This window comes from Sinocyclocheilus anshuiensis, unplaced genomic scaffold (genome assembly GCF_001515605.1).
Source record: "Sinocyclocheilus anshuiensis isolate Anshui unplaced genomic scaffold, SAMN03320099.WGS_v1.1 scaffold928, whole genome shotgun sequence".
NCBI classification, from domain to species: Eukaryota; Metazoa; Chordata; class Actinopteri; order Cypriniformes; family Cyprinidae; genus Sinocyclocheilus; species Sinocyclocheilus anshuiensis.
In genome coordinates this window covers 44,419-64,953 of record NW_015552531.1, presented here as the reverse complement: position 1 = coordinate 64,953, position 20,535 = coordinate 44,419, and the positions used below count along the sequence as shown (strand labels likewise).

Below are 20,535 nucleotides of genomic sequence, written 5' to 3'. Positions count from 1 at the left end.
GTAAAAGCGTGTGCTCAGCTCCTGTCTCGCTTGACTGATGTGTTGTTCTCCCAGTGTGTCTTATTTGTCAGGGTGGGTAGGTTCCTCTGCTCTTGTGTGGTGTGGTGGTAACGTTGTTTTTTTCTTCTGTCTCTTCCAACTGGGTAAAGTGTGTATTCAGGGCATCAGTCCATCTTGATTCCCCCGTCCGAGCTGGAGGTGAACCCCGCTCTGTGGCTGCTGGCTGTCAGTCAGTTTCGGGTCAGAGACACGTTCTGTTCGTACTCCGTCATGGAGCTTTGCGCCAAGGGCTTGGGCCTGCAGACAGAATCTCTCAAGGTACCAGATTCTCTCTAAAGTGTCAATCATTCGCTTCCTTTCCTTCTTGAGGAAGCTCTGAAGCCATTTTTCGTTAGATTTCATGTTATATTTGCAGCAGTGTCAGAAGGTGATTGTTGGTGGTCTTGCGTGTGTGAGTGTGTGAGTGTTCTGTGTTCAGGAGGTGTGACTGTGTGTAATTAACGTCTGTTCTGAGTTAGTGAAGGAAAGGCCGTCCGTGCCTCCTGGCGTGTCTGTCTTGTAAAATCTTGTTTTATTTACTCTGATTTAGTCAGTGAGATTGCCATAGTTACTAACTGTGGTCTGGAGCCGAGTACAGTTTATTAACATCACAACAATCAATGAGGAGGAAAAATGAGAGACATTTTTTGGTATAATGAGGTAGAACTGTGAAAATGTTTTCTTTTACCCAGACTTTGTCTTTCCAACTCCTTCAGCTCTTCTTTAAATGAAGCTTAAAGAAAAACATTATAATAAATATATAATGTATAAACTGACCCTATTTACTTTTAGTGTATGTTATTCTAAAGAAAAATATTATTATATTATATAATAATATTATAATCCCAATAATCGAACTGAACAAGCACTTTCTCTCTGCTGCCACATGAGCATTTCCTTTTAATTATTGATACACTGTGTTGTTTTAATCATTTATTTATTTTATGAGTATGGGTGTGTGTATGAAAGTATTCAGGTACTGCACAGCAGAATTTTCGTTGCACTTGTGTACAATGACAATAATAAACTTATATTATATTATATTTCTGACTTATTATGGTTATGATTATAATTATATTAATATTAATATTATGTAATGTATTATAATAATAACAGCCTCGATGACATCAGCTGATAAGAAAGAATCATTAATAAATCATTATTAAATATGCAATTAGAATATTTTAATATAAAAACATATTTAAAATGATTGAAATATATTAATATTTACCTTTAAATGTTATATTTAAAACGATATATTACATATTAATTATAATAATAAACAATTAAAATATAATATATTTATAAATAATATATAAATTATAATTTTAAATAAATTATTCTTATTAGCTGGTATCAACAACTCTGCATGGGCTGGGAAAATAAAATCAACCAGTAATATCATAGTAGCATAATATCCGCAATCCAGTCCAGTCCTGATGTGTACATTCAATCCATATTCTACATTGTTATATTTTTTATATTGTTATATTGTTTATATTTGGCATTTTTGGTATGATTATGATTTTGAATATGATTATATTAATATAATCTATTATAGTAATAAAATGCCTTGGTGACATCAGCTGGTGGGAATGAATCGTTAAAAAATTATTACATTTAAAAATCAAATACATTAATATTAAATATATTTAAAATTAATTTATTGTTGCAGTTGTATTTATGTATTTTATATATTTTTTAAATGTTACAAGTTATATATATTTATATTGTGTGTGTGTTTACATATATATATATATATATATATTAGGGTTGGGCGATGTCTACCAAATTGGCATCAGACGATGTCTGAGGGGTCCTTTTTCCAACTCAGTGATTAAGGTTTTTTTTGTCTGACATGTTTGGGGGTGATTCTTTTCTATACCCACTGTGTATGTATGTGTATATATATATATATAAAAAAAAAATCTTTCTTTCTTTCTTTTTTTAATGGTACTAGTTGTTTTAGTTACACAATTTCAAGTTTGATGACTCATTTGCTCTCTTTCTGTCTTTCTCTGTCCTGTCCCTAAGTCCCGTGGACTTGACCTGTCCCGCGTAAGGACGTGTGTGGTTGTAGCTGAGGAAAGGCCCAGGATAGCCCTCACCCAGGGTTTTTTTTGTCTGACATGTTTGGGGGTGATTCTTTTCTATACCCACTGTGTATGTATGTGTATATATATATATATAAAAAAAAAATCTTTCTTTCTTTCTTTTTTTAATGGTACTAGTTGTTTTAGTTACACAATTTCAAGTTTGATGACTCATTTGCTCTCTTTCTGTCTTTCTCTGTCCTGTCCCTAAGTCCCGTGGACTTGACCTGTCCCGTGTGAGGACGTGTGTGGTCGTCGCTGAGGAGAGGCCCAGGATAGCCCTCACCCAGTCCTTCTCCAAGCTCTTTAAAGACCTGGGCCTGCACCCGCGAGCCGTCAGCACTTCCTTCGGATGTAGAGTGAACCTGGCCATCTGCCTGCAGGTTAGTTATGTTTGAGTGCGTGTGTCAGCGGTTAATCTGGTGCTGACCAGAAAACACAAGGCAGAGATTGGGCCAATCCCAATCCCAGCGTTGTTTTAGCAAGCCAACTGCAGCCTAGTGCTCAGTGTTCAGACTTTGCCGAGGGGATTTCACTGTGCCTTTAGTTTGCGTTCCGAGTGAGAGTAGCGCAGTATTATTGGATATCCTGAGGTTGTAGAGGTAAAAATAGGTCACCACTGAAGATGCTGGTATATTATTCATATATACATACAGTATTGCTGTTTTTACTGTATTTTTGATCAAATAAATGCAGCCTTGGTGAGCAAAAGAGACTTCATTAAAAACATTTTAAAAAACGTACTAGCCCCAAACCTTTGAACTAGGGCTGTGCGATTTGGGGGGAAATATCAAATTGCGGCTCTGGAACAGATTAATATCACGTCCACATCGCAGGCTTTGCGATTAGGAAATCGCAACGTCTCAAATCGCGATTTAGATTCGATTTCGATTAATCGCACAGCCCTACTTTGAACGGTAGTGTATAAAATATAATACATTAAACTATAATTAGCATTTCATGCCCTTTTATTTATTAATTTGCCAAGTATCTATGCATTAAGTGGGATAATGTACAGTAAGATGGCCATTTTCACAAAATAAACCTTCCTATGGTAACACAAAACTCTGATGTGCACTCTGGGAGAGTTTGTTTTGGAATAAGAGCAGTTATAACTTACACCCACCTGCGTTCATGAAGTATTTTTGTTACCAGGCAAAAAGCAGCACACCACTCAGTCATACTACAGATGTTCCTATGGTTACATACTAGAGATACAGTATGAATTATTTTACACCTAGGAGTCTAATGACCATTAAATCATAAAATAGTCTAAACAACCTCACAGGCAAAAATGAGAAGCTTTGCGTTCAACTAAAGTCGAAATGAACGAAATCGTACAATATTATTATTATATAATATATAATTATAAAATATTATATAATATATTACAATAATAACAGCTTTGGTGACATCAGCTGCTAAGAAAAATAATGGGAAATTATTATATTTAAAACTAAAATGTGTACATGTATAACTTTGTGAATATTATATTTACTTATAAGGAAAAATAATACTGACAAATAATATCTTCAGATCTTCACTTCTTATTTTGACAGTCTGCATGTTGTTTTTTTGTTCTTTTGTCCCACATGCTTCTCATTTCCTTCTTTTGTATTTCATATTTATTCCTTTTCTTTGTCACATCCATAAATCTTCACCCCGTATTCCTCTTTTCCTCACTCTCTCCCTGTCTCTCATCTGCTCACTGGCTGTTGTAGCCCCACAGGCTCGGGAAGCTTGCGGATCAGGTAGGGAAGTCCAAATGCTCCCCGCTCGATCTGGCCCTGGGTGTGGAATGGGGTCCGACTTTAGCTTTTTTTTTTTTTTTACCCCTCGGCTGCTGGGCTCTTGATCCTTGCGGTGTGTGGCTTTTGCTAATGTAGTGGAAGTGAATGGCCGGATCCGTCCCAATCAGTGTGACTAATTTATCAGACTAATTACTGACCTAATGGGCTGCTTTCCTGGGCTCAGTTTTGAACAGGAAAGATGCCCTTGGTTCGATCTTACCTCAGATCGGTGAGATCCAACCCTCCTAGAGTGAGATTGCTGCTCACCTGGACTTACACCGGGGTTAAGAGTTGCACGTTATTGTGCATCTGCAGTCATTAGTAGGGTTCCTGTAGCGTAAAGCTCTATAATCACGGCCATTAGGTGGAATCGTGCTTCCCCTCCCTCGTCCGCCACATTGTTTTGCCGTGACATCACAAACACAAGGGGCTTTGTTCGGAACACGAGTGCCTACACATGAAATATCACAGACTCCAGCACTGTGTGAGTCAGTGATCTGAAATGCGTCTCTAAGGACCGTGTCTTGTCGACAGAGCCGATTGTTGTGCTTCAGACACAGAGAGACCTCTACTGGCCTGGTTTTGTTTGGGAACTACATATAAAAGTGCTGTAGGGATGACTTGTTTTTGTAGGCCAAAACCTGGAAACAATCATTTTTAGCACTTCCAATTCCATCGTCCCAAAGTCAATGGGTTTTAGAGTAGGTTTTTGGTTAAAGGCCTGAAATTAGGTCACACGAACCCAAATTTTATTCTGCGACAAGAAACTATTCAGAAATAGCCCCTTTTTAAAACCTTTTACTTGAAAAAGGCATTTGCTAACAAGTGGCTAAATGGGACTACCATGGTTGTCTGGGACATTAAACATCTTCACACCAAACAAGTGCTTTAGCAAATAGGTGAAATTGCACTCTTTCAAACTATTCTAATTCAACATTTAGGAAAATGTTTAAATAAAGACTGAAAGACTGAACAAGACATGTAAGAATCAAACGTTTATTGGTGACAGAGCTTATTTTCTGCAATAATCCAAAATCCAATGGAAAAATCCTACTGGGTTCTTATCAAGGGAACCAGGGTGATGCTAACTTCTGTGTTGGTCTATCAAAATACATCATCTCTGCAGTACTCTATTCTAGATATTGTTTAGTTCAGATGGAGTCGGGGCGTCTGAGTGCCTCATCATGAACAGTCATTGCAAATTCAGTAATGATCAGTCATGAAAAATAATTGCATTCATTTGTAGCTTGTACTCAAAGGCAGCAGTTGTTTGTATTTCATTATTATTATTATTATTTCAGCCATTATAATTTCTCAGTTGTATTGTTCCATAAAGGCCACTTCACATGACTCATGTCGTCAGTCCTCAAATGCAGCAAACTCTTAAGGAGCGACGCGCAGTTCAAATGCTGTAACGCGACATGCTCAGACTCAGACAGTCGGTCTTGTCTTGTTTGCTGCTGACCTTGCAAAGCGTCACCAATGATTACTGGACCGTTCACCTGACATAAGGAAAATCCAAATGGAAGAGAGACTGATCCTGTATACCAAGCTGTACGATATATCGTCAAAGCAGTATTAAGACATTCTTAAAGTGATTTATGACCAAAAAAGACATGCATGTAATTGGTTTTGTTTGTTTAATAATTATTAATAAATTTAAATATTAATACTAATTTGTTTAAAAGAAAAAAGCACTAAACACAAAAAAATCTATTTTTTTTAACATTGATTAACACATTTTGTGGAAAAATAAATAAAATAAGTTTGTTTTGTTGAAAAAAAAAATTGTATAAGCGTACGAGGTGGCAAGGGGGCCTTTTACCCCACACTCAGCACAGAAGGCCCCCAGTATTGATACAAATACTTCAGTTAAAGTCATATGTTTTGCATAATGCTTAACTCAATACAACCACTTCAAGAAATATTGTACCATATTCTGTTTATTTTTTAAATAAAAGAATTCACTTTACTTTATTGCAATAAATAGGCTGTCAGTAAATTAGATCATTTTAAAAATAAAGAAAAATGTAATTAAAAAATAAAGATTCTAGATTTCTTGAAAGAGACCTCAATAATTGAATATGGCTTTACAGAAACAATACATTTTATTTTATATTATTAATATCAGTTTTAAATATGATGGTTTCATTATAAATTTGGTGATTATCTCTAACTTAAATTATACTGACCATTTAATTCTAACCATGTCATGTCAGCGAATGAAAAAATCAGCCAGATATTTATTATCATGTCAATTATTGTGCCTTTAGCCCTTGCAATTGTGTGCTTTTCCCCCAAATACTGTACTTTTACACATTCTTCAGTTATAAATCATTAACCAGACCTTTGTCCCCAAATATATTTGGCAACTTTAAAAATTCTCATTTGCAACAGTTTCAACAATTCTCATTTTAACATTTTATAAAATATCAAATATTAGATCACCTCTTCAACATTGCTGTCAGACCAGCCAAATTTTCTAGGTGCATAGTGAACCACAGATGTTTAGAAGTGCTGCAGACAGTTTTTGTGCCATCTAGTGGTTCAGAAGACAAACTTGTGAGTCTATAGCATGAAGGCGGAAAGCCTGAAATTTGGCCGTCCATGATGCTATCTGCTGAACTTTTCATGTGTAGGTCAAAGCATCATATTAAGCTTGTGTTGAGAGAAGCATTGAAGCCCTGATGGAAGTCTGAAAGAGCCTTAAAGCAGATCTAAGTTTTGGTAAACGCACTCCAGTCCACTCAGTGGCAAAAGATCTGCAATACTGGGGTGCTTTCACCGCAAGCAAACATTCAGATCTTTGAAGGGTCTGTCGGCTTTCATCTGCGGCCGTCTTTTTCTCTGCTTCACAAACACCCACACATTTGTCATCTCGGCTTCATAAACGATTCCTATTTTTCGCTCTGCTCTCTAAAACGCCTCCGTTCAAGGTATCATTTATAACTGTGTGCCTTTCAGGGTGATGGTTTAAATTTTAGGTTGTTTCTGTCTCGGTTTGCTGCTTGTCTCGCCTTTTTTTTTCTCCTCAAACTCCTTATCTTTTTCATCATTTTCAGTCTGTGATCTCTAGGCTCTGCTACTAACTAGTTAACAGCTAAAGTGGGTTGACTCAGAGGAAATTGACCAGTTCTACCCCTGCCTCAGAGAAATCACGCATAGCTAGTTCTTTGTGCAGTATAAACTGTATTAGCATGTATCTCCTGCTTAATGGCTTCATGATGTGCGTTTCAGGGGACATCAGGACCAGACCCGACTACTGTGTACGTGGACATGAGAGCTCTCCGACATGACAGGTGAGAGATTTAACAATAGACTTCACTAAGGAATCGAAGTGGAGAAATCTGCAAAATAATGATAATGGAAATGAGTCCAGTGAGCTGTGATTGGAGTACTGGTCGTCAATCGAGGTTTTCCATTGAACACTGTTGCTGCTGATATTCAGAGAGTAGAGTGAATTATGTCTGATAAAATGTTGCTATAAATGATATATATTTTCATATAATAGCAAATTAAATAAATTTCCTTTATATTGTGGTGTTACATAATGTAAAGCTGCCAGACTTAGCATACATTTCTTATTAATGATCTTATCTTTTGGTTTGTGTGCATTAAGCAAATAAAGAAAATAATCAAATTAGAGGAAGTACCTTTCATTGTAAAGTATTTAATTCACTGAATTTCCCCAAAATTGGAATGACCACATAATTAATGAAGTATAAACAATTTAGTTGTTGAAATTCCAGTAATATATATTTATCTGTTGAATTCATTCATATTTATTATATTTATTTTGTGGAATTAATTCATTTCAGCTTATTTGTTGAATTTTCATCAAATATACTTTGTGATATGTTAAAAATTTCAAACATTGTCAAAAATATTAAGTGTGATATTATAAAGGTAACATGTTTTTACTAAATTAAATAATTGGCTTTTATATTGTCATTGTACTGAAGTAATTAAAATATTATCCTTAGAATATTTACTTCAAGTTTATCAGCATATCTTCCTAAACCCTAACCTTAATTAATGTTTGTAAAACTTTCAAGTAAAAACTTTTTTTAATTTTTACAAAACTCTTTGTCAGTAGAATAAAATATCCAGAAATAGTCATGATTTCTGACCTGTGGTTGTAATGATATGAAATTCGGTAAATGTGTTACATTATATAATATCTTAAGTTAATCTGTTAATTAAATAGATATTAGATAAGGCCTTTTTTAAAAATCTTTTAAACATTGTAAAAATGTTTTAATCAATTCTCACAATAATAATAAAATAAAATCTTAAAATAATACATTTTTCAAAGTTTTTCAAAAGACAGTAGTTCAAAAAAAAAAAAAACTGGCACATGAAAATTTTGTTGTGTGATTGCTGTATATCTGCACGTTTGTTTGCACTATATGCATATGCATTTTTCTTTAGTGTTATTTTAGTCTTGCTCACTCTGAAATATAATTTTATTTATTCACGAGTGTCGGAATGTGTTTTTGAAAATGTCATTAGTCGTGTCTACACTTGTGTTTATGAGCTGATAATTGATCATTTGTCAGGAAAGCAACAGTCTGTTTGTTTTTTCCTCAGAGTGCGGCTGGTCGAGCGAGGCTCCCCACACAGTCTCCCTCTCATGGAGTCTGGAAAGGTACCTGCAGGGCGCTTTACAACTCCATCTGGCTGTGTGTTTTGAAATGATTCAATTACTGAATCTCAATTTCATCCTCTACCAGATTTTACCCGGAGTTCGAATCATCATCGCCAATCCTGAAACGAAGGGTCCGCTGGGAGATTCCCATCTAGGGGAGGTGAGTTCGTATTGCAGGATAAAGATCAAATCGAAATCATCTGTGGCTCATCTGGTTTTGTGTCTCTAGATCTGGGTTCACTGTGCCCATAATGGCAGCGGTTACTTCACGGTGTATGGCGATGAGGCCCTGCAGTCTGATCACTTCAACTCACACTTGAGCTTCGGAGACACGCAGACCGTATGGGCACGTACCGGCTACCTGGGCTTCCTCCGCAGGACCGAACTCACAGATGCAAGTGGAGGTGATCATGCATCTTTGGTCTTGTTTATTTGGTTTTAAGCTGGTTCTAGTTTAATTTGTAGTCGAAGAATGATACTAACATCCTCTGTGTTTCCAGAGCGGCACGACGCTCTGTATGTAGTGGGTTAGAGACCTCTGTGATACGCACCCACAAGAGCATCATGGAATGGTACGACAAATGGAAATGGAATGGTCATTTCCAATCTGAGTATCTTTTTTGTTAAATTTTTTTAGGGATATGTTGATATTAAAATTTGGCCATTTATTTATTTATTTAAAGATTAACATGTTTATACTATTATGTATAAATGGAATTAAAACACTTAAAACTAAACTGAACAGATTTATACTATTTTATCTAAATAAATTAAAACAAAATATAAAAATCAGATATATCAAATTGATTATTTGTTTTGATATTAAAATGTATACTAGTTATACTATTTTGTCTAAATGTAAAATAAAACAAAACTAAATTCTAATTAATTGATTTTTCAGATGTGTACTGTTTATACTATTTTGTCTAAATAAATTAAACTTAAGACTAAAATGAAATCAATTTATGTACTTATTTTGATATTAAAATGTATACTATTTACACCATTATTTCTAAATAAATTAAATTAAATACTCATTTTCATTTTAAATTCTACTTCATAATATTACGATTTACAGTATTAAAAATGTATATAAATGTTTTAGATTGTTAAAGATTAAGACATTAAATGTATTATGTTTTTTTTAAATAAAATTTAAAACATAAAACTTAATTTTTGTTCTTATCAGTTGCCACCATCAAGAGCATCACAAGGCATTTTATCGGTGAAATCTCAATCAGCAGTTGTATTTTAAACATCGCTTATGTTCTGATTGGTTAAGATATATTTTGTCATCTCAAATCAGCAGTTGTCACTGAAAATAAATGACTTCCTGTAACTTTGTCACTACTAATCACTGTCAGTGTGAACGGTCCTTTAGAAAAGACGCGTTTTAAATGAACTGATCTGTTTGTTTCAGTGCGGTGTTTCCCTGGACCAACCTGCTGGTGGTGGTCGTGGAGCTGGAAGGTTCAGAACAGGAAGCTTTGGACCTGGTTCCTTTAGTCACCAACGCAGTCCTGGAGGAGCACTACCTGATCGTAGGCGTGGTGGTGGTGGTGGACATTGGTGTCATTCCCATAAACTCTCGTGGAGAGAAACAGAGGATGCACCTGCGAGACGGCTTTCTAGCTGATCAGCTGGACCCCATTTATGTGGCATATAACATGTAGCATGAGTGTACGCGTGGATGCTGTCGCGTGGATGTTTGCGTGCGTGTGTTTTGCCGACTGCACATGGCCGTTTGGGCGATCTTCCGTGAATGGACACTTACTGGGAGAAACTTTGAGAAGTGATAACAAAGCCAAACAGAAAAATGGATTGGCAGAAGGATTCGGTCTCCTGAAGGGAAGAAGAATCGCCTCTGCTTCTGCTTGTGTGCACGTCGCTTTGTTCTCACGCGAGGTGTTGCGACATCGTTCATTTTTATTCCGCCCTACGTGAGCGAAGGCTATTTTTAAGTATCTGCATACTGTGGCGAAATGTGCATTTTAAGTTTCCCGATGATTCGGAGTAACTTGTTGAAAGTAGACGTGCTATCAGACACTCTGGACGCCATTTCTGTCCATTCATTTTAAAAAAGGTACAACGCCAACTTGTTACATTTGTACGTACGTTCCAGCCGTCCTTCAATAACTTGCCGCTTTAGTTTTTCAACCTTTGTAAATGTTCTCAAACAGCAGGAAGCAAAAACGAAAAAAAAAAAAAAAACGTCCCCTGCTTTTTCGATTCCTCCATGTTTAATATCATTGTACAAAGCTGAAGGTGAACACAAAGTCAGTTGATATTGTGTAATTATGTACAGATAATAGTTCTTATTTATTTTGCTCTTTTTAGAATTGGTGAGCGAAGACATTTGGAAATGTTTTCCTCATTAAATAATAATATTGCTAAAATAAAACATTGTATCATCTTGAGTGAGTAGTATCACATCAAGTCTATGTAAAAATATAAATATACATACAAATATATATAAAAAAGAAATATATATAAAATAAGATCTACGAATCACCAATGATACATTTCTAATGCAGTACTTCCCACTTGCATGGTGTCTGTTGTAGAGAGAATCAACTGACCGATAGAACGGTTAATAATAGGAACTCATAGGACTTTCAAGACGATGTCAAACATGCGGAACAAATGCTTCGGTTTTTCTAATTGAAACTAAATCGCTACGCCCTTTCCGAGAGAAAACGAACCCTAAAAATGTGCCTGGAATTTTGTTTACATTTGCTTTTATTACTCAAATCTGCACCGCAATTTGTTACGTTGTGTTTTTATTTGCTTGGATTGATTTTTTTACTTGTTTTGTACCGTTTTTCTATGATTGCATCATTATTTATTGACACAGGCTTTTTACACAAGTGCATTTTTGTTTACTGCTCAAACATCACAGATACCATTCGTAAGAGTTCGAATTATAATTTAACGGACTAACACAGATTTTGGTATTTTCATAAAATAACATTTACGTTAGTGCCTCGCAGTTTACTTTCAACCCCGATCAGCTCACGTGAAATGGATTAAGCTCTTGTTTTTAATCGGCTTATGTGGGGAAATACATGCTAAATAAATGCCGGCATATTGTTGGCACAAGCAATATGGGCAAAGCATGAAACATGACCGACTGGCTATAATAATGCAAACAATGGTGAAGAGAGAAAAAGAAGCGTGCCATTATTTTTCATTGTACCAGCTGCATTTCGAAGGGACGTGTTTTCTGAACTCCCTTTCATAGCGCTGGCAGTCCATTAAATCGCCATGACAAAACGGGAGTATTCAGGATTTTATTCTTTTCTTTTCCACATCCTGCCTCAGCGATTCATAATACGGCAGGCGTCAGACAATAATTGTGGAGATCTACTGCAGTCAGATATCAGCACCCTCTGGCCTCATTGAGGTCGGTCTTTATTTAACGCAACCTTTTATTTTATTTTGGAATCGGTGTCTTTGACGTCAATACCGTGTATGGGAACGGAGTTTACCCTTATTCAGAAAGTAACGATGCAATGTCCTCTTTTTTTTTGTCTGTTTGTTTTTTAAAAAATGAAGGAAAGAAGTCTTAACCTGTTCGGAAGCTTTAGTGTTGTCATTCTCATACAAGCAGAAATGTTTCCCCATTTTGAAAAGAAAAAAATGTGCACATAACTTTCAACCTGTGAAGTTATTTCCCTTTTTTTGTTGGAAACCTGGACTTGCGTGAGAGAGTCTGCATGGTGTATGTAAATATTGTTGGTTAGAGAAAAAATGATTACAGAACCGGCTTTCTGACAAGATGCGCATTAAATATCGCATGCGATTTATCGTGCAGCCCTAATTAAAATGTATACTATCTATACTATTATGTCTAAACAAATTAAATAAAATACTCAAAAAATAAAGTAATCATTTTAAATTCTACAAGTGAACTTGGCCATCATAATGTTACGATTTACAGTATTAAAAATGTATATAAATGTTTTAGATTGTTAAAGATTAAGACATTAAATGTATTATGTTTTTTTTAAATAAAATTTAAAACATAAAACTTAATTTTTGTTCTTATCAGTTGCCACCATCAAGAGCATCACAAGGCATTTTATCGGTGAAATCTCAATCAGCAGTTGTATTTTAAACATCGCTTATGTTCTGATTGGTTAAGATATATTTTGTCATCTCAAATCAGCAGTTGTCACTGAAAATAAATGACTTCCTGTAACTTTGTCACTACTAATCACTGTCAGTGTGAACGGTCCTTTAGAAAAGACGCGTTTTAAATGAACTGATCTGTTTGTTTCAGTGCGGTGTTTCCCTGGACCAACCTGCTGGTGGTGGTCGTGGAGCTGGAAGGTTCAGAACAGGAAGCTTTGGACCTGGTTCCTTTAGTCACCAACGCAGTCCTGGAGGAGCACTACCTGATCGTAGGCGTGGTGGTGGTGGTGGACATTGGTGTCATTCCCATAAACTCTCGTGGAGAGAAACAGAGGATGCACCTGCGAGACGGCTTTCTAGCTGATCAGCTGGACCCCATTTATGTGGCATATAACATGTAGCATGAGTGTACGCGTGGATGCTGTCGCGTGGATGTTTGCGTGCGTGTGTTTTGCCGACTGCACATGGCCGTTTGGGCGATCTTCCGTGAATGGACACTTACTGGGAGAAACTTTGAGAAGTGATAACAAAGCCAAACAGAAAAATGGATTGGCAGAAGGATTCGGTCTCCTGAAGGGAAGAAGAATCGCCTCTGCTTCTGCTTGTGTGCACGTCGCTTTGTTCTCACGCGAGGTGTTGCGACATCGTTCATTTTTATTCCGCCCTACGTGAGCGAAGGCTATTTTTAAGTATCTGCATACTGTGGCGAAATGTGCATTTTAAGTTTCCCGATGATTCGGAGTAACTTGTTGAAAGTAGACGTGCTATCAGACACTCTGGACGCCATTTCTGTCCATTCATTTTAAAAAAGGTACAACGCCAACTTGTTACATTTGTACGTACGTTCCAGCCGTCCTTCAATAACTTGCCGCTTTAGTTTTTCAACCTTTGTAAATGTTCTCAAACAGCAGGAAGCAAAAAAAAAAAAAAAAAAAAACGTCCCCTGCTTTTTCGATTCCTCCATGTTTAATATCATTGTACAAAGCTGAAGGTGAACACAAAGTCAGTTGATATTGTGTAATTATGTACAGATAATAGTTCTTATTTATTTTGCTCTTTTTAGAATTGGTGAGCGAAGACATTTGGAAATGTTTTCCTCATTAAATAATAATATTGCTGATATAAAACATTGTATCATCTTGAGTGAGTAGTATCACATCAAGTCTATGTAAAAATATAAATATACATACAAATATATATAAAAAAGAAATATATATAAAATAAGATCTACGAATCACCAATGATACATTTCTAATGCAGTACTTCCCACTTGCATGGTGTCTGTTGTAGAGAGAATCAACTGACCGATAGAACGGTTAATAATAGGAACTCATAGGACTTTCAAGACGATGTCAAACATGCGGAACAAATGCTTCGGTTTTTCTAATTGAAACTAAATCGCTACGCCCTTTCCGAGAGAAAACGAACCCTAAAAATGTGCCTGGAATTTTGTTTACATTTGCTTTTATTACTCAAATCTGCACCGCAATTTGTTACGTTGTGTTTTTATTTGCTTGGATTGATTTTTTTACTTGTTTTGTACCGTTTTTCTATGATTGCATCATTATTTATTGACACAGGCTTTTTACACAAGTGCATTTTTGTTTACTGCTCAAACATCACAGATACCATTCGTAAGAGTTCGAATTATAATTTAACGGACTAACACAGATTTTGGTATTTTCATAAAATAACATTTACGTTAGTGCCTCGCAGTTTACTTTCAACCCCGATCAGCTCACGTGAAATGGATTAAGCTCTTGTTTTTAATCGGCTTATGTGGGGAAATACATGCTAAATAAATGCCGGCATATTGTTGGCACAAGCAATATGGGCAAAGCATGAAACATGACCGACTGGCTATAATAATGCAAACAATGGTGAAGAGAGAAAAAGAAGCGTGCCATTATTTTTCATTGTACCAGCTGCATTTCGAAGGGACGTGTTTTCTGAACTCCCTTTCATAGCGCTGGCAGTCCATTAAATCGCCATGACAAAACGGGAGTATTCAGGATTTTATTCTTTTCTTTTCCACATCCTGCCTCAGCGATTCATAATACGGCAGGCGTCAGACAATAATTGTGGAGATCTACTGCAGTCAGATATCAGCACCCTCTGGCCTCATTGAGGTCGGTCTTTATTTAACGCAACCTTTTATTTTATTTTGGAATCGGTGTCTTTGACGTCAATACCGTGTATGGGAACGGAGTTTACCCTTATTCAGAAAGTAACGATGCAATGTCCTCTTTTTTTTTGTCTGTTTGTTTTTTAAAAAATGAAGGAAAGAAGTCTTAACCTGTTCGGAAGCTTTAGTGTTGCCATTCCCATACAAGCGGAAATGTTTCCCCATTCTGAAAAGAAAAAAAAAATGTGCACATAACTTTCAACCTGTGAAGTTATTTCCCTTTTTTTGTTGGAAACCTGGACTTGCGTGAGAGAGTCTGCATGGTGTATGTAAATATTGTTGGTTAGAGAAAAAAAGACAAAAAAACTAAATTTATTTTGTATGGTGCAGGTGTGTTTGAAATTATGTTTTGTACACGATTAAAAGTATTAAATTACACTTTTATAGAAGCCTGCTTTGGCCTACATTCACAAAATATGGTGCAATAAAGTGCTTTGATTGGTAAATTTGTCTTTTTAAATTTGCGATATAAAAAAGACGCAAAACTATCAACGGTTGATATGTTTTATTTATACATAGTACTGTTACATAATGTAATGCAAGAAAGGGGAAACTTTAACACCACATTTTAATTCGTATGCACATGAAAGACAGGTGTTTGTATAGCAGACTTCTCGCTGGGTGTCAGAAATTCTCAGTAGTCATTACTCTGTCCGCATAAATATAAGTTAAAAAATAAATTTTAAAAAAGGGTTACTTGCAATTACAAAGTGGTGTCAAATTACCCTAGAAAACCAAAAAGGAGACATACTGCATCACCGATGACACGCAAGAACGTAGACTAACGTAGAGCCCAAAATAAGGTACACAACCTGGTTTCATGCACACTGAAATGGAACATATTACCGTTATATCACAAATATTTTTTTTTTCCTTTACAGATTGACTTTATCAAATACATAGTTAATGTGTTCATGAAATGTACATATGCTAACGTGCAAACGTCATCAGTCACGGTTAGCTACAAACAGTTATTTACATGTAGTGCAACAGTGAGGTTGGGAAGGGAGCGAGAGAGAGAAAGAGAAATAGGGCAGGACAGAAACCTGAATGTATCGGACATGATTTAAGACGCATCCAGAACTTCAGAGAGAAACAGAATACAGGTTCACGCAGATATGAATCTGTGCAAAAACAGAGAAGGACCTCACGTTCCCCTACATCCTTCAGCTGATTGGTTCTCCCGGTCAACAGTCAAAACTCTCTAAAGATAGATCTTTCTGAGAAATGTATTGCAATAAAGGAATAATAATTCACTTAAAAATTCTAATTTTGTCATTCACTCACCCTCATGTCGTTCCAAACCCGTTTGACTGATGTTCTTGCAAAAAACACAAAAGGAGACGTTTAGCTGAGTGTCCAAGCTGCTCATTTCTGTACAATGAAAGTGGATGGGGACCAAGTACAGCCATTTACTTTCATTGAGCAGCATTTCAGAAAGCCATACAGGTTTTAACAATTTGAGGGTATGATGGCAGAATTGTAATTTTTATGTAAACTATCCTTTTAACTTCTCTCTTAGGTCAAAAAGTGCCACGAAAGGTCATTCTTAATGAAAAAACCCTCTAGCTATAATTTCTGATTGTTTAATTTACACTGATCTCTGTACAATCTTAAAACTCTGATTAAATTTCGCTATTTAATGGGATCTTGACATGATGAAATCATCAGGTGTTTTTTTCTGTTTGGGAGCACTGGTAATAGTTCATATGAACGAATTTGCCCACACTAACAAACCTCTCTAAAGATCCTACTCCGCAAAGATTTAGTACATTTAAGCTACAGAAATGGACCCCAAAATCAGCACATAATTTAGTTTTTCCGTAAAAAATGAAAAGGCCTATTTAAAAGTGTAACCATGAAATGTGCATATTCATTAAAGGAAGATTGTATCATTCAGACAGACATGACCTGCCATCTTTAAACCCTGTTCCCAAAAAAATTACATATCACAACCACTGATAAAAACCAACCGTCAAGTTTAAAAGCACCAACTTCACTCAATGCAGGAGGCTGACATGATTTGCTTTTATAAAAAAAAGTCAAATATCTACATAGCTTCAGATTAAGTTGTGTTTAAAAAGATTACTAGTACTTCACATTTCAGCTAGTCTGTATGCAAGCAAGGCTGATTTCCGTCATACAGCAAATAAAAGGGTAAAAACAAAAAGGAATACGCAATGAGATGCCATTAAAATCCAAACATACAGCCATCTTGACGAGGATCGAGAGATTCCACGCTGGCTGCCCTGTTAGCGTTCACCGCAACTCAGTAAAATGTTCTGGTAAAAGTGTCCTACGAGCTGGGGTTTAAAATGCTGGCTAAAAATCAAGAATCCATGGGCAGGGGGAGGGTGGTGAGTGCTAAAATCTATCCAAAAGCGTGGCTCGTGGATGGGTGGAGTCGAGAGGAGGGGCGTGGCCAGCTGCAGCTCATCTCTTCCGGCGGCAGGAACGTTTGTGATCGGCGTGCCAGTGCTCCTGCTGGCATTTGATGGAGCAGTACGATGTGTTCCAGCAGCAGTGGTACATCGCCTCTTCTTCACAGTTGTAACACTGAAAGATAGAATAAAGAGAACAATGAGAAGCTAAAAGACTTGCACACAAGAGTTTTGTCCAGTAAAATATCCACCTGAATCAACATTCTTATTGGTGCATTTCCTATTGAAACAGGATGTTTGGGAGAGACATAATGAAAGGGCTCTTCCCCTTTAAAAAAAGAAAGAGAAAAAATACAATCTGCTTGTCTGTTGAATGGGACTTTCTCATTCTAGAGAGCATTTGATTGGACAAAAATCTGTGAAGTGCGGAATGAGTCATCAATATCTTTGGTTTGTTTTCCCAGTAGAAAGACTAAATTTTAAGTGTGTTTATCTGATAAAAGTGAGTTTGTGTCAACATTTAGGAGCACACTAGCATAGAGATTAACCTCAAAGCTAACATATGTGGACTAAAAGCCGCAAAACTCTTATTTTGAGAGGTTATGTTTAGAACTGGGGGTGGTTGATATGACCTAAATCTTGTGTCACAAGAGGAGTCATTTCACAATAACAATACTATATTTATTTTTGCTAGAAATAAGGTTACAATATATGAAATGTAACAATTTGATAGTGCCAAGGTTTTCAAGCAGTTAAATACAACACTTAAAAAAAAAAATGTCCCTATGAGTTAAATAGTGGTGAGTGTTTGATTAACATTTATAACAGACAGAAGCAGGAAGTTCACTTTTTACGATCAACTGCTCACGTTCTAGTGATGTCCGGTTCGCGAACGAATCGTTCGATTTAACCGGTTCTTCTTAGTGAACCGGTTGAACCAGTTCACCAAATCTGACTGAATCGTTGAAAAGTGTAAGCATTAATCCACAAATTACTTAAGTTATTCACTTTTTAAACGTGGCTGACACTCCCTCTGATTCGAAATAAACCAATATCCCGGAGTAATTAATTTACTCAAACAGTACACTGACTGAACTGCTGTGAAGAGATGAACACGAGCAGAGCAACATCTGTGCAGCAAGCCGGATAATGAACGTACACGCCCACTGCTGGAGCGGTTCTCGTTCTTGAGTCAAGAACCGGTTGCATTGGTTTTCGGATCACCGGTACACTCAACCGAGAACCGTTTCTTTCGGACACGTCCGATTTGAGAACCGATGAGCTGATGATACTGCGCATGCGTGTAATTTTTCAAGGGGATGAAAAGCATGTTATCCAAGTATTTTGTTAAACATCAGAAAGTGTGATAATATAAATATATTTTATTTTACTTTTTTCTTTAAAGATGAATGTATCTAATCCGTGTACATTGTTCAGTTGAAGATTCTGTTAGGTTATAGTATAGACAATAATTAAGACTCTGTTTAATAGGAATAAGGGATGATTTATGAAATACCTGCACTGTAATTGTAGTTAACGATGACACATTCACAAATTGAGTTTGTAGTAAATAGAACTGATGAGCACGAGTAGAGCAGCTGATGATATACTGAACGTGCGTGCAGCGTGCCGGTTAGAGCGGGTCTCGTTCTCGAGTCAAGAACCGGTTGCATCGGTTTTCGGATCACCAGTACACTGAACCGAGAACCGTTTCTTTCGGACACGTCCGATTTGAGAACCGATGAGCTGATGATACTGCGCATGCGTGATTCAGTGTGAAGCTACCGAACAGTAACTACTATGACTGACACACACAGCACGTATGAAGCGAACTGGTTCTTTTGGACAACTGATTCTGTGCTAATGCTATGAGCGCGGGTAAACCGAAGACTTGAATGAAGGGCAATCTGGCGAAACGTACGTTTATTTAATAACAAATAAATCGCAATGGATTATGTATAGTAAGTGGATTATGGTTTCTGCGCTGATGACAACTAATTTATTTACTTTATATCTTCAAGACTTAAATCCTCGTATGCACATCACTGCCTGTTACTGTATTTGGGTGCTTAGCTGCAAAACTTAATTGTAAACTTTTCAGATCATGATTATGATGTTTTAACTGACTGAAGTTATGATTACTGACTTTATATATTTGAATGTGTATTTTCATCCAGGCCTGGGACGATAGACTTGATATCATTACGTCATCGCGAATGACGTAATTACATTAGGGCGTAAAAGAACCGATGAACCGGTTTTTTTAACCGGTTCATTGAAACGAACTGTCCGAAAGAACCGGTTCGCGGAAAAGAACCGGACTTCCCATCACTATCACGTTCACAGTTTAAACACAATAAGCAGCGAGAGGCAGTCGCGCGCTTTGACAGGCGGCGCGCACGCACAGAACGCAGTTTCTGTCCACGTGCGAGTGAATGCGGTTCTTTCTCGGGACATAATGCGTTTTTATCAACTAGTTTTAATATCAAGCTCGTCCCGCTCTTCATTTTCTCACTTATCCATGTTTGCTCTAAGGAGTCATCTAACGCGTATTCGCTGCGGGACTGTTTTTACATAAAGCGATTCAAACATTATAGCGATAACACGACGATACCACATACTGGACAAAATCATAGTTACCTACAGTGTTGGGGAAAGTTACAAAAGTGTTCTTTTGTCGTAAGTGATCAGTGCAGACGATATGTGTGTAAAAAGAGAGAGCAAAAGAAAGTAAAAAAGTAAATAAAAGCACAATCTAAGTGGAGTGACCTGGACGGCATCCGAACTCAGCGGCGCCATCTTGAAAAGAGAGGATGTACATCCTGATGTACATGGCAATCTTGACACAACAATTATGTTGGTGAATTGTTTGTCCCATTCGGTGATGGTGTATGATGATTTAACCCTTCGCTGTTGGTGGGTTAATGTCACAAAGCATGTGTCAGGAGTATGCTTTGTTTGTTCCTGTCTTGACCTAGTTTCTAGTTAGTTTCATTCAGTTCAACTGTTGTTTGTTAATTAACTCTTTAGTTCCCTTGTTCAATTCTAGTATAGGTACTCCCTGTTTTGTTCAGTTGCTTGTCCTGTCTCATCCGTGTTACTTCATGTTAGGGCTGTCACCTACAGTGTTGGGGAAAGTTACTTTTAAAAGTAATGCATTACAATATTGCGTTACTCCATAACAAAAATGTAACTAATTACGGTACTTAGTTACTTTGTATGGAAAGTAATGAGTTACGTTACTTTCGCGTTACTTTTTAAATAT

The 20,535-nt window shown here is 36.7% G+C and overlaps 2 protein-coding genes across 5 annotated transcripts in view; one reads left to right on the top strand and one right to left on the bottom strand.

Annotated features, from left to right (window-relative positions):
• Window positions 1-10,948, top strand: part of LOC107663599 (disco-interacting protein 2 homolog C-like) — a 132,481-nt gene extending 121,533 nt beyond the window's left edge. The window contains 9 exon segments of the mRNA XM_016453838.1: window positions 150-318; window positions 2,345-2,515; window positions 7,160-7,221; window positions 8,513-8,570; window positions 8,656-8,730; window positions 8,800-8,974; window positions 9,071-9,094; window positions 9,097-9,142; window positions 9,991-10,948. Coding sequence (XP_016309324.1) covers window positions 150-318; window positions 2,345-2,515; window positions 7,160-7,221; window positions 8,513-8,570; window positions 8,656-8,730; window positions 8,800-8,974; window positions 9,071-9,094; window positions 9,097-9,142; window positions 9,991-10,243 — 1,033 coding nt within the window. The 3' untranslated portion in view covers window positions 10,244-10,948.
• A 4,463-nt stretch (window positions 10,949-15,411) lies between these two features.
• The window catches only part of LOC107663650 (zinc finger MYND domain-containing protein 11-like), a 24,805-nt gene continuing 19,681 nt past the window's right edge, over window positions 15,412-20,535 (bottom strand). For all 4 annotated transcript variants that reach the window (XM_016453888.1, XM_016453890.1, XM_016453889.1 and 1 more), the window contains one exon: window positions 15,412-17,445. In XM_016453888.1, the coding sequence (XP_016309374.1) occupies window positions 17,323-17,445 (123 nt within the window). In that variant the 3' untranslated portion in view covers window positions 15,412-17,322. The remainder of the gene's footprint in view (window positions 17,446-20,535) is intronic.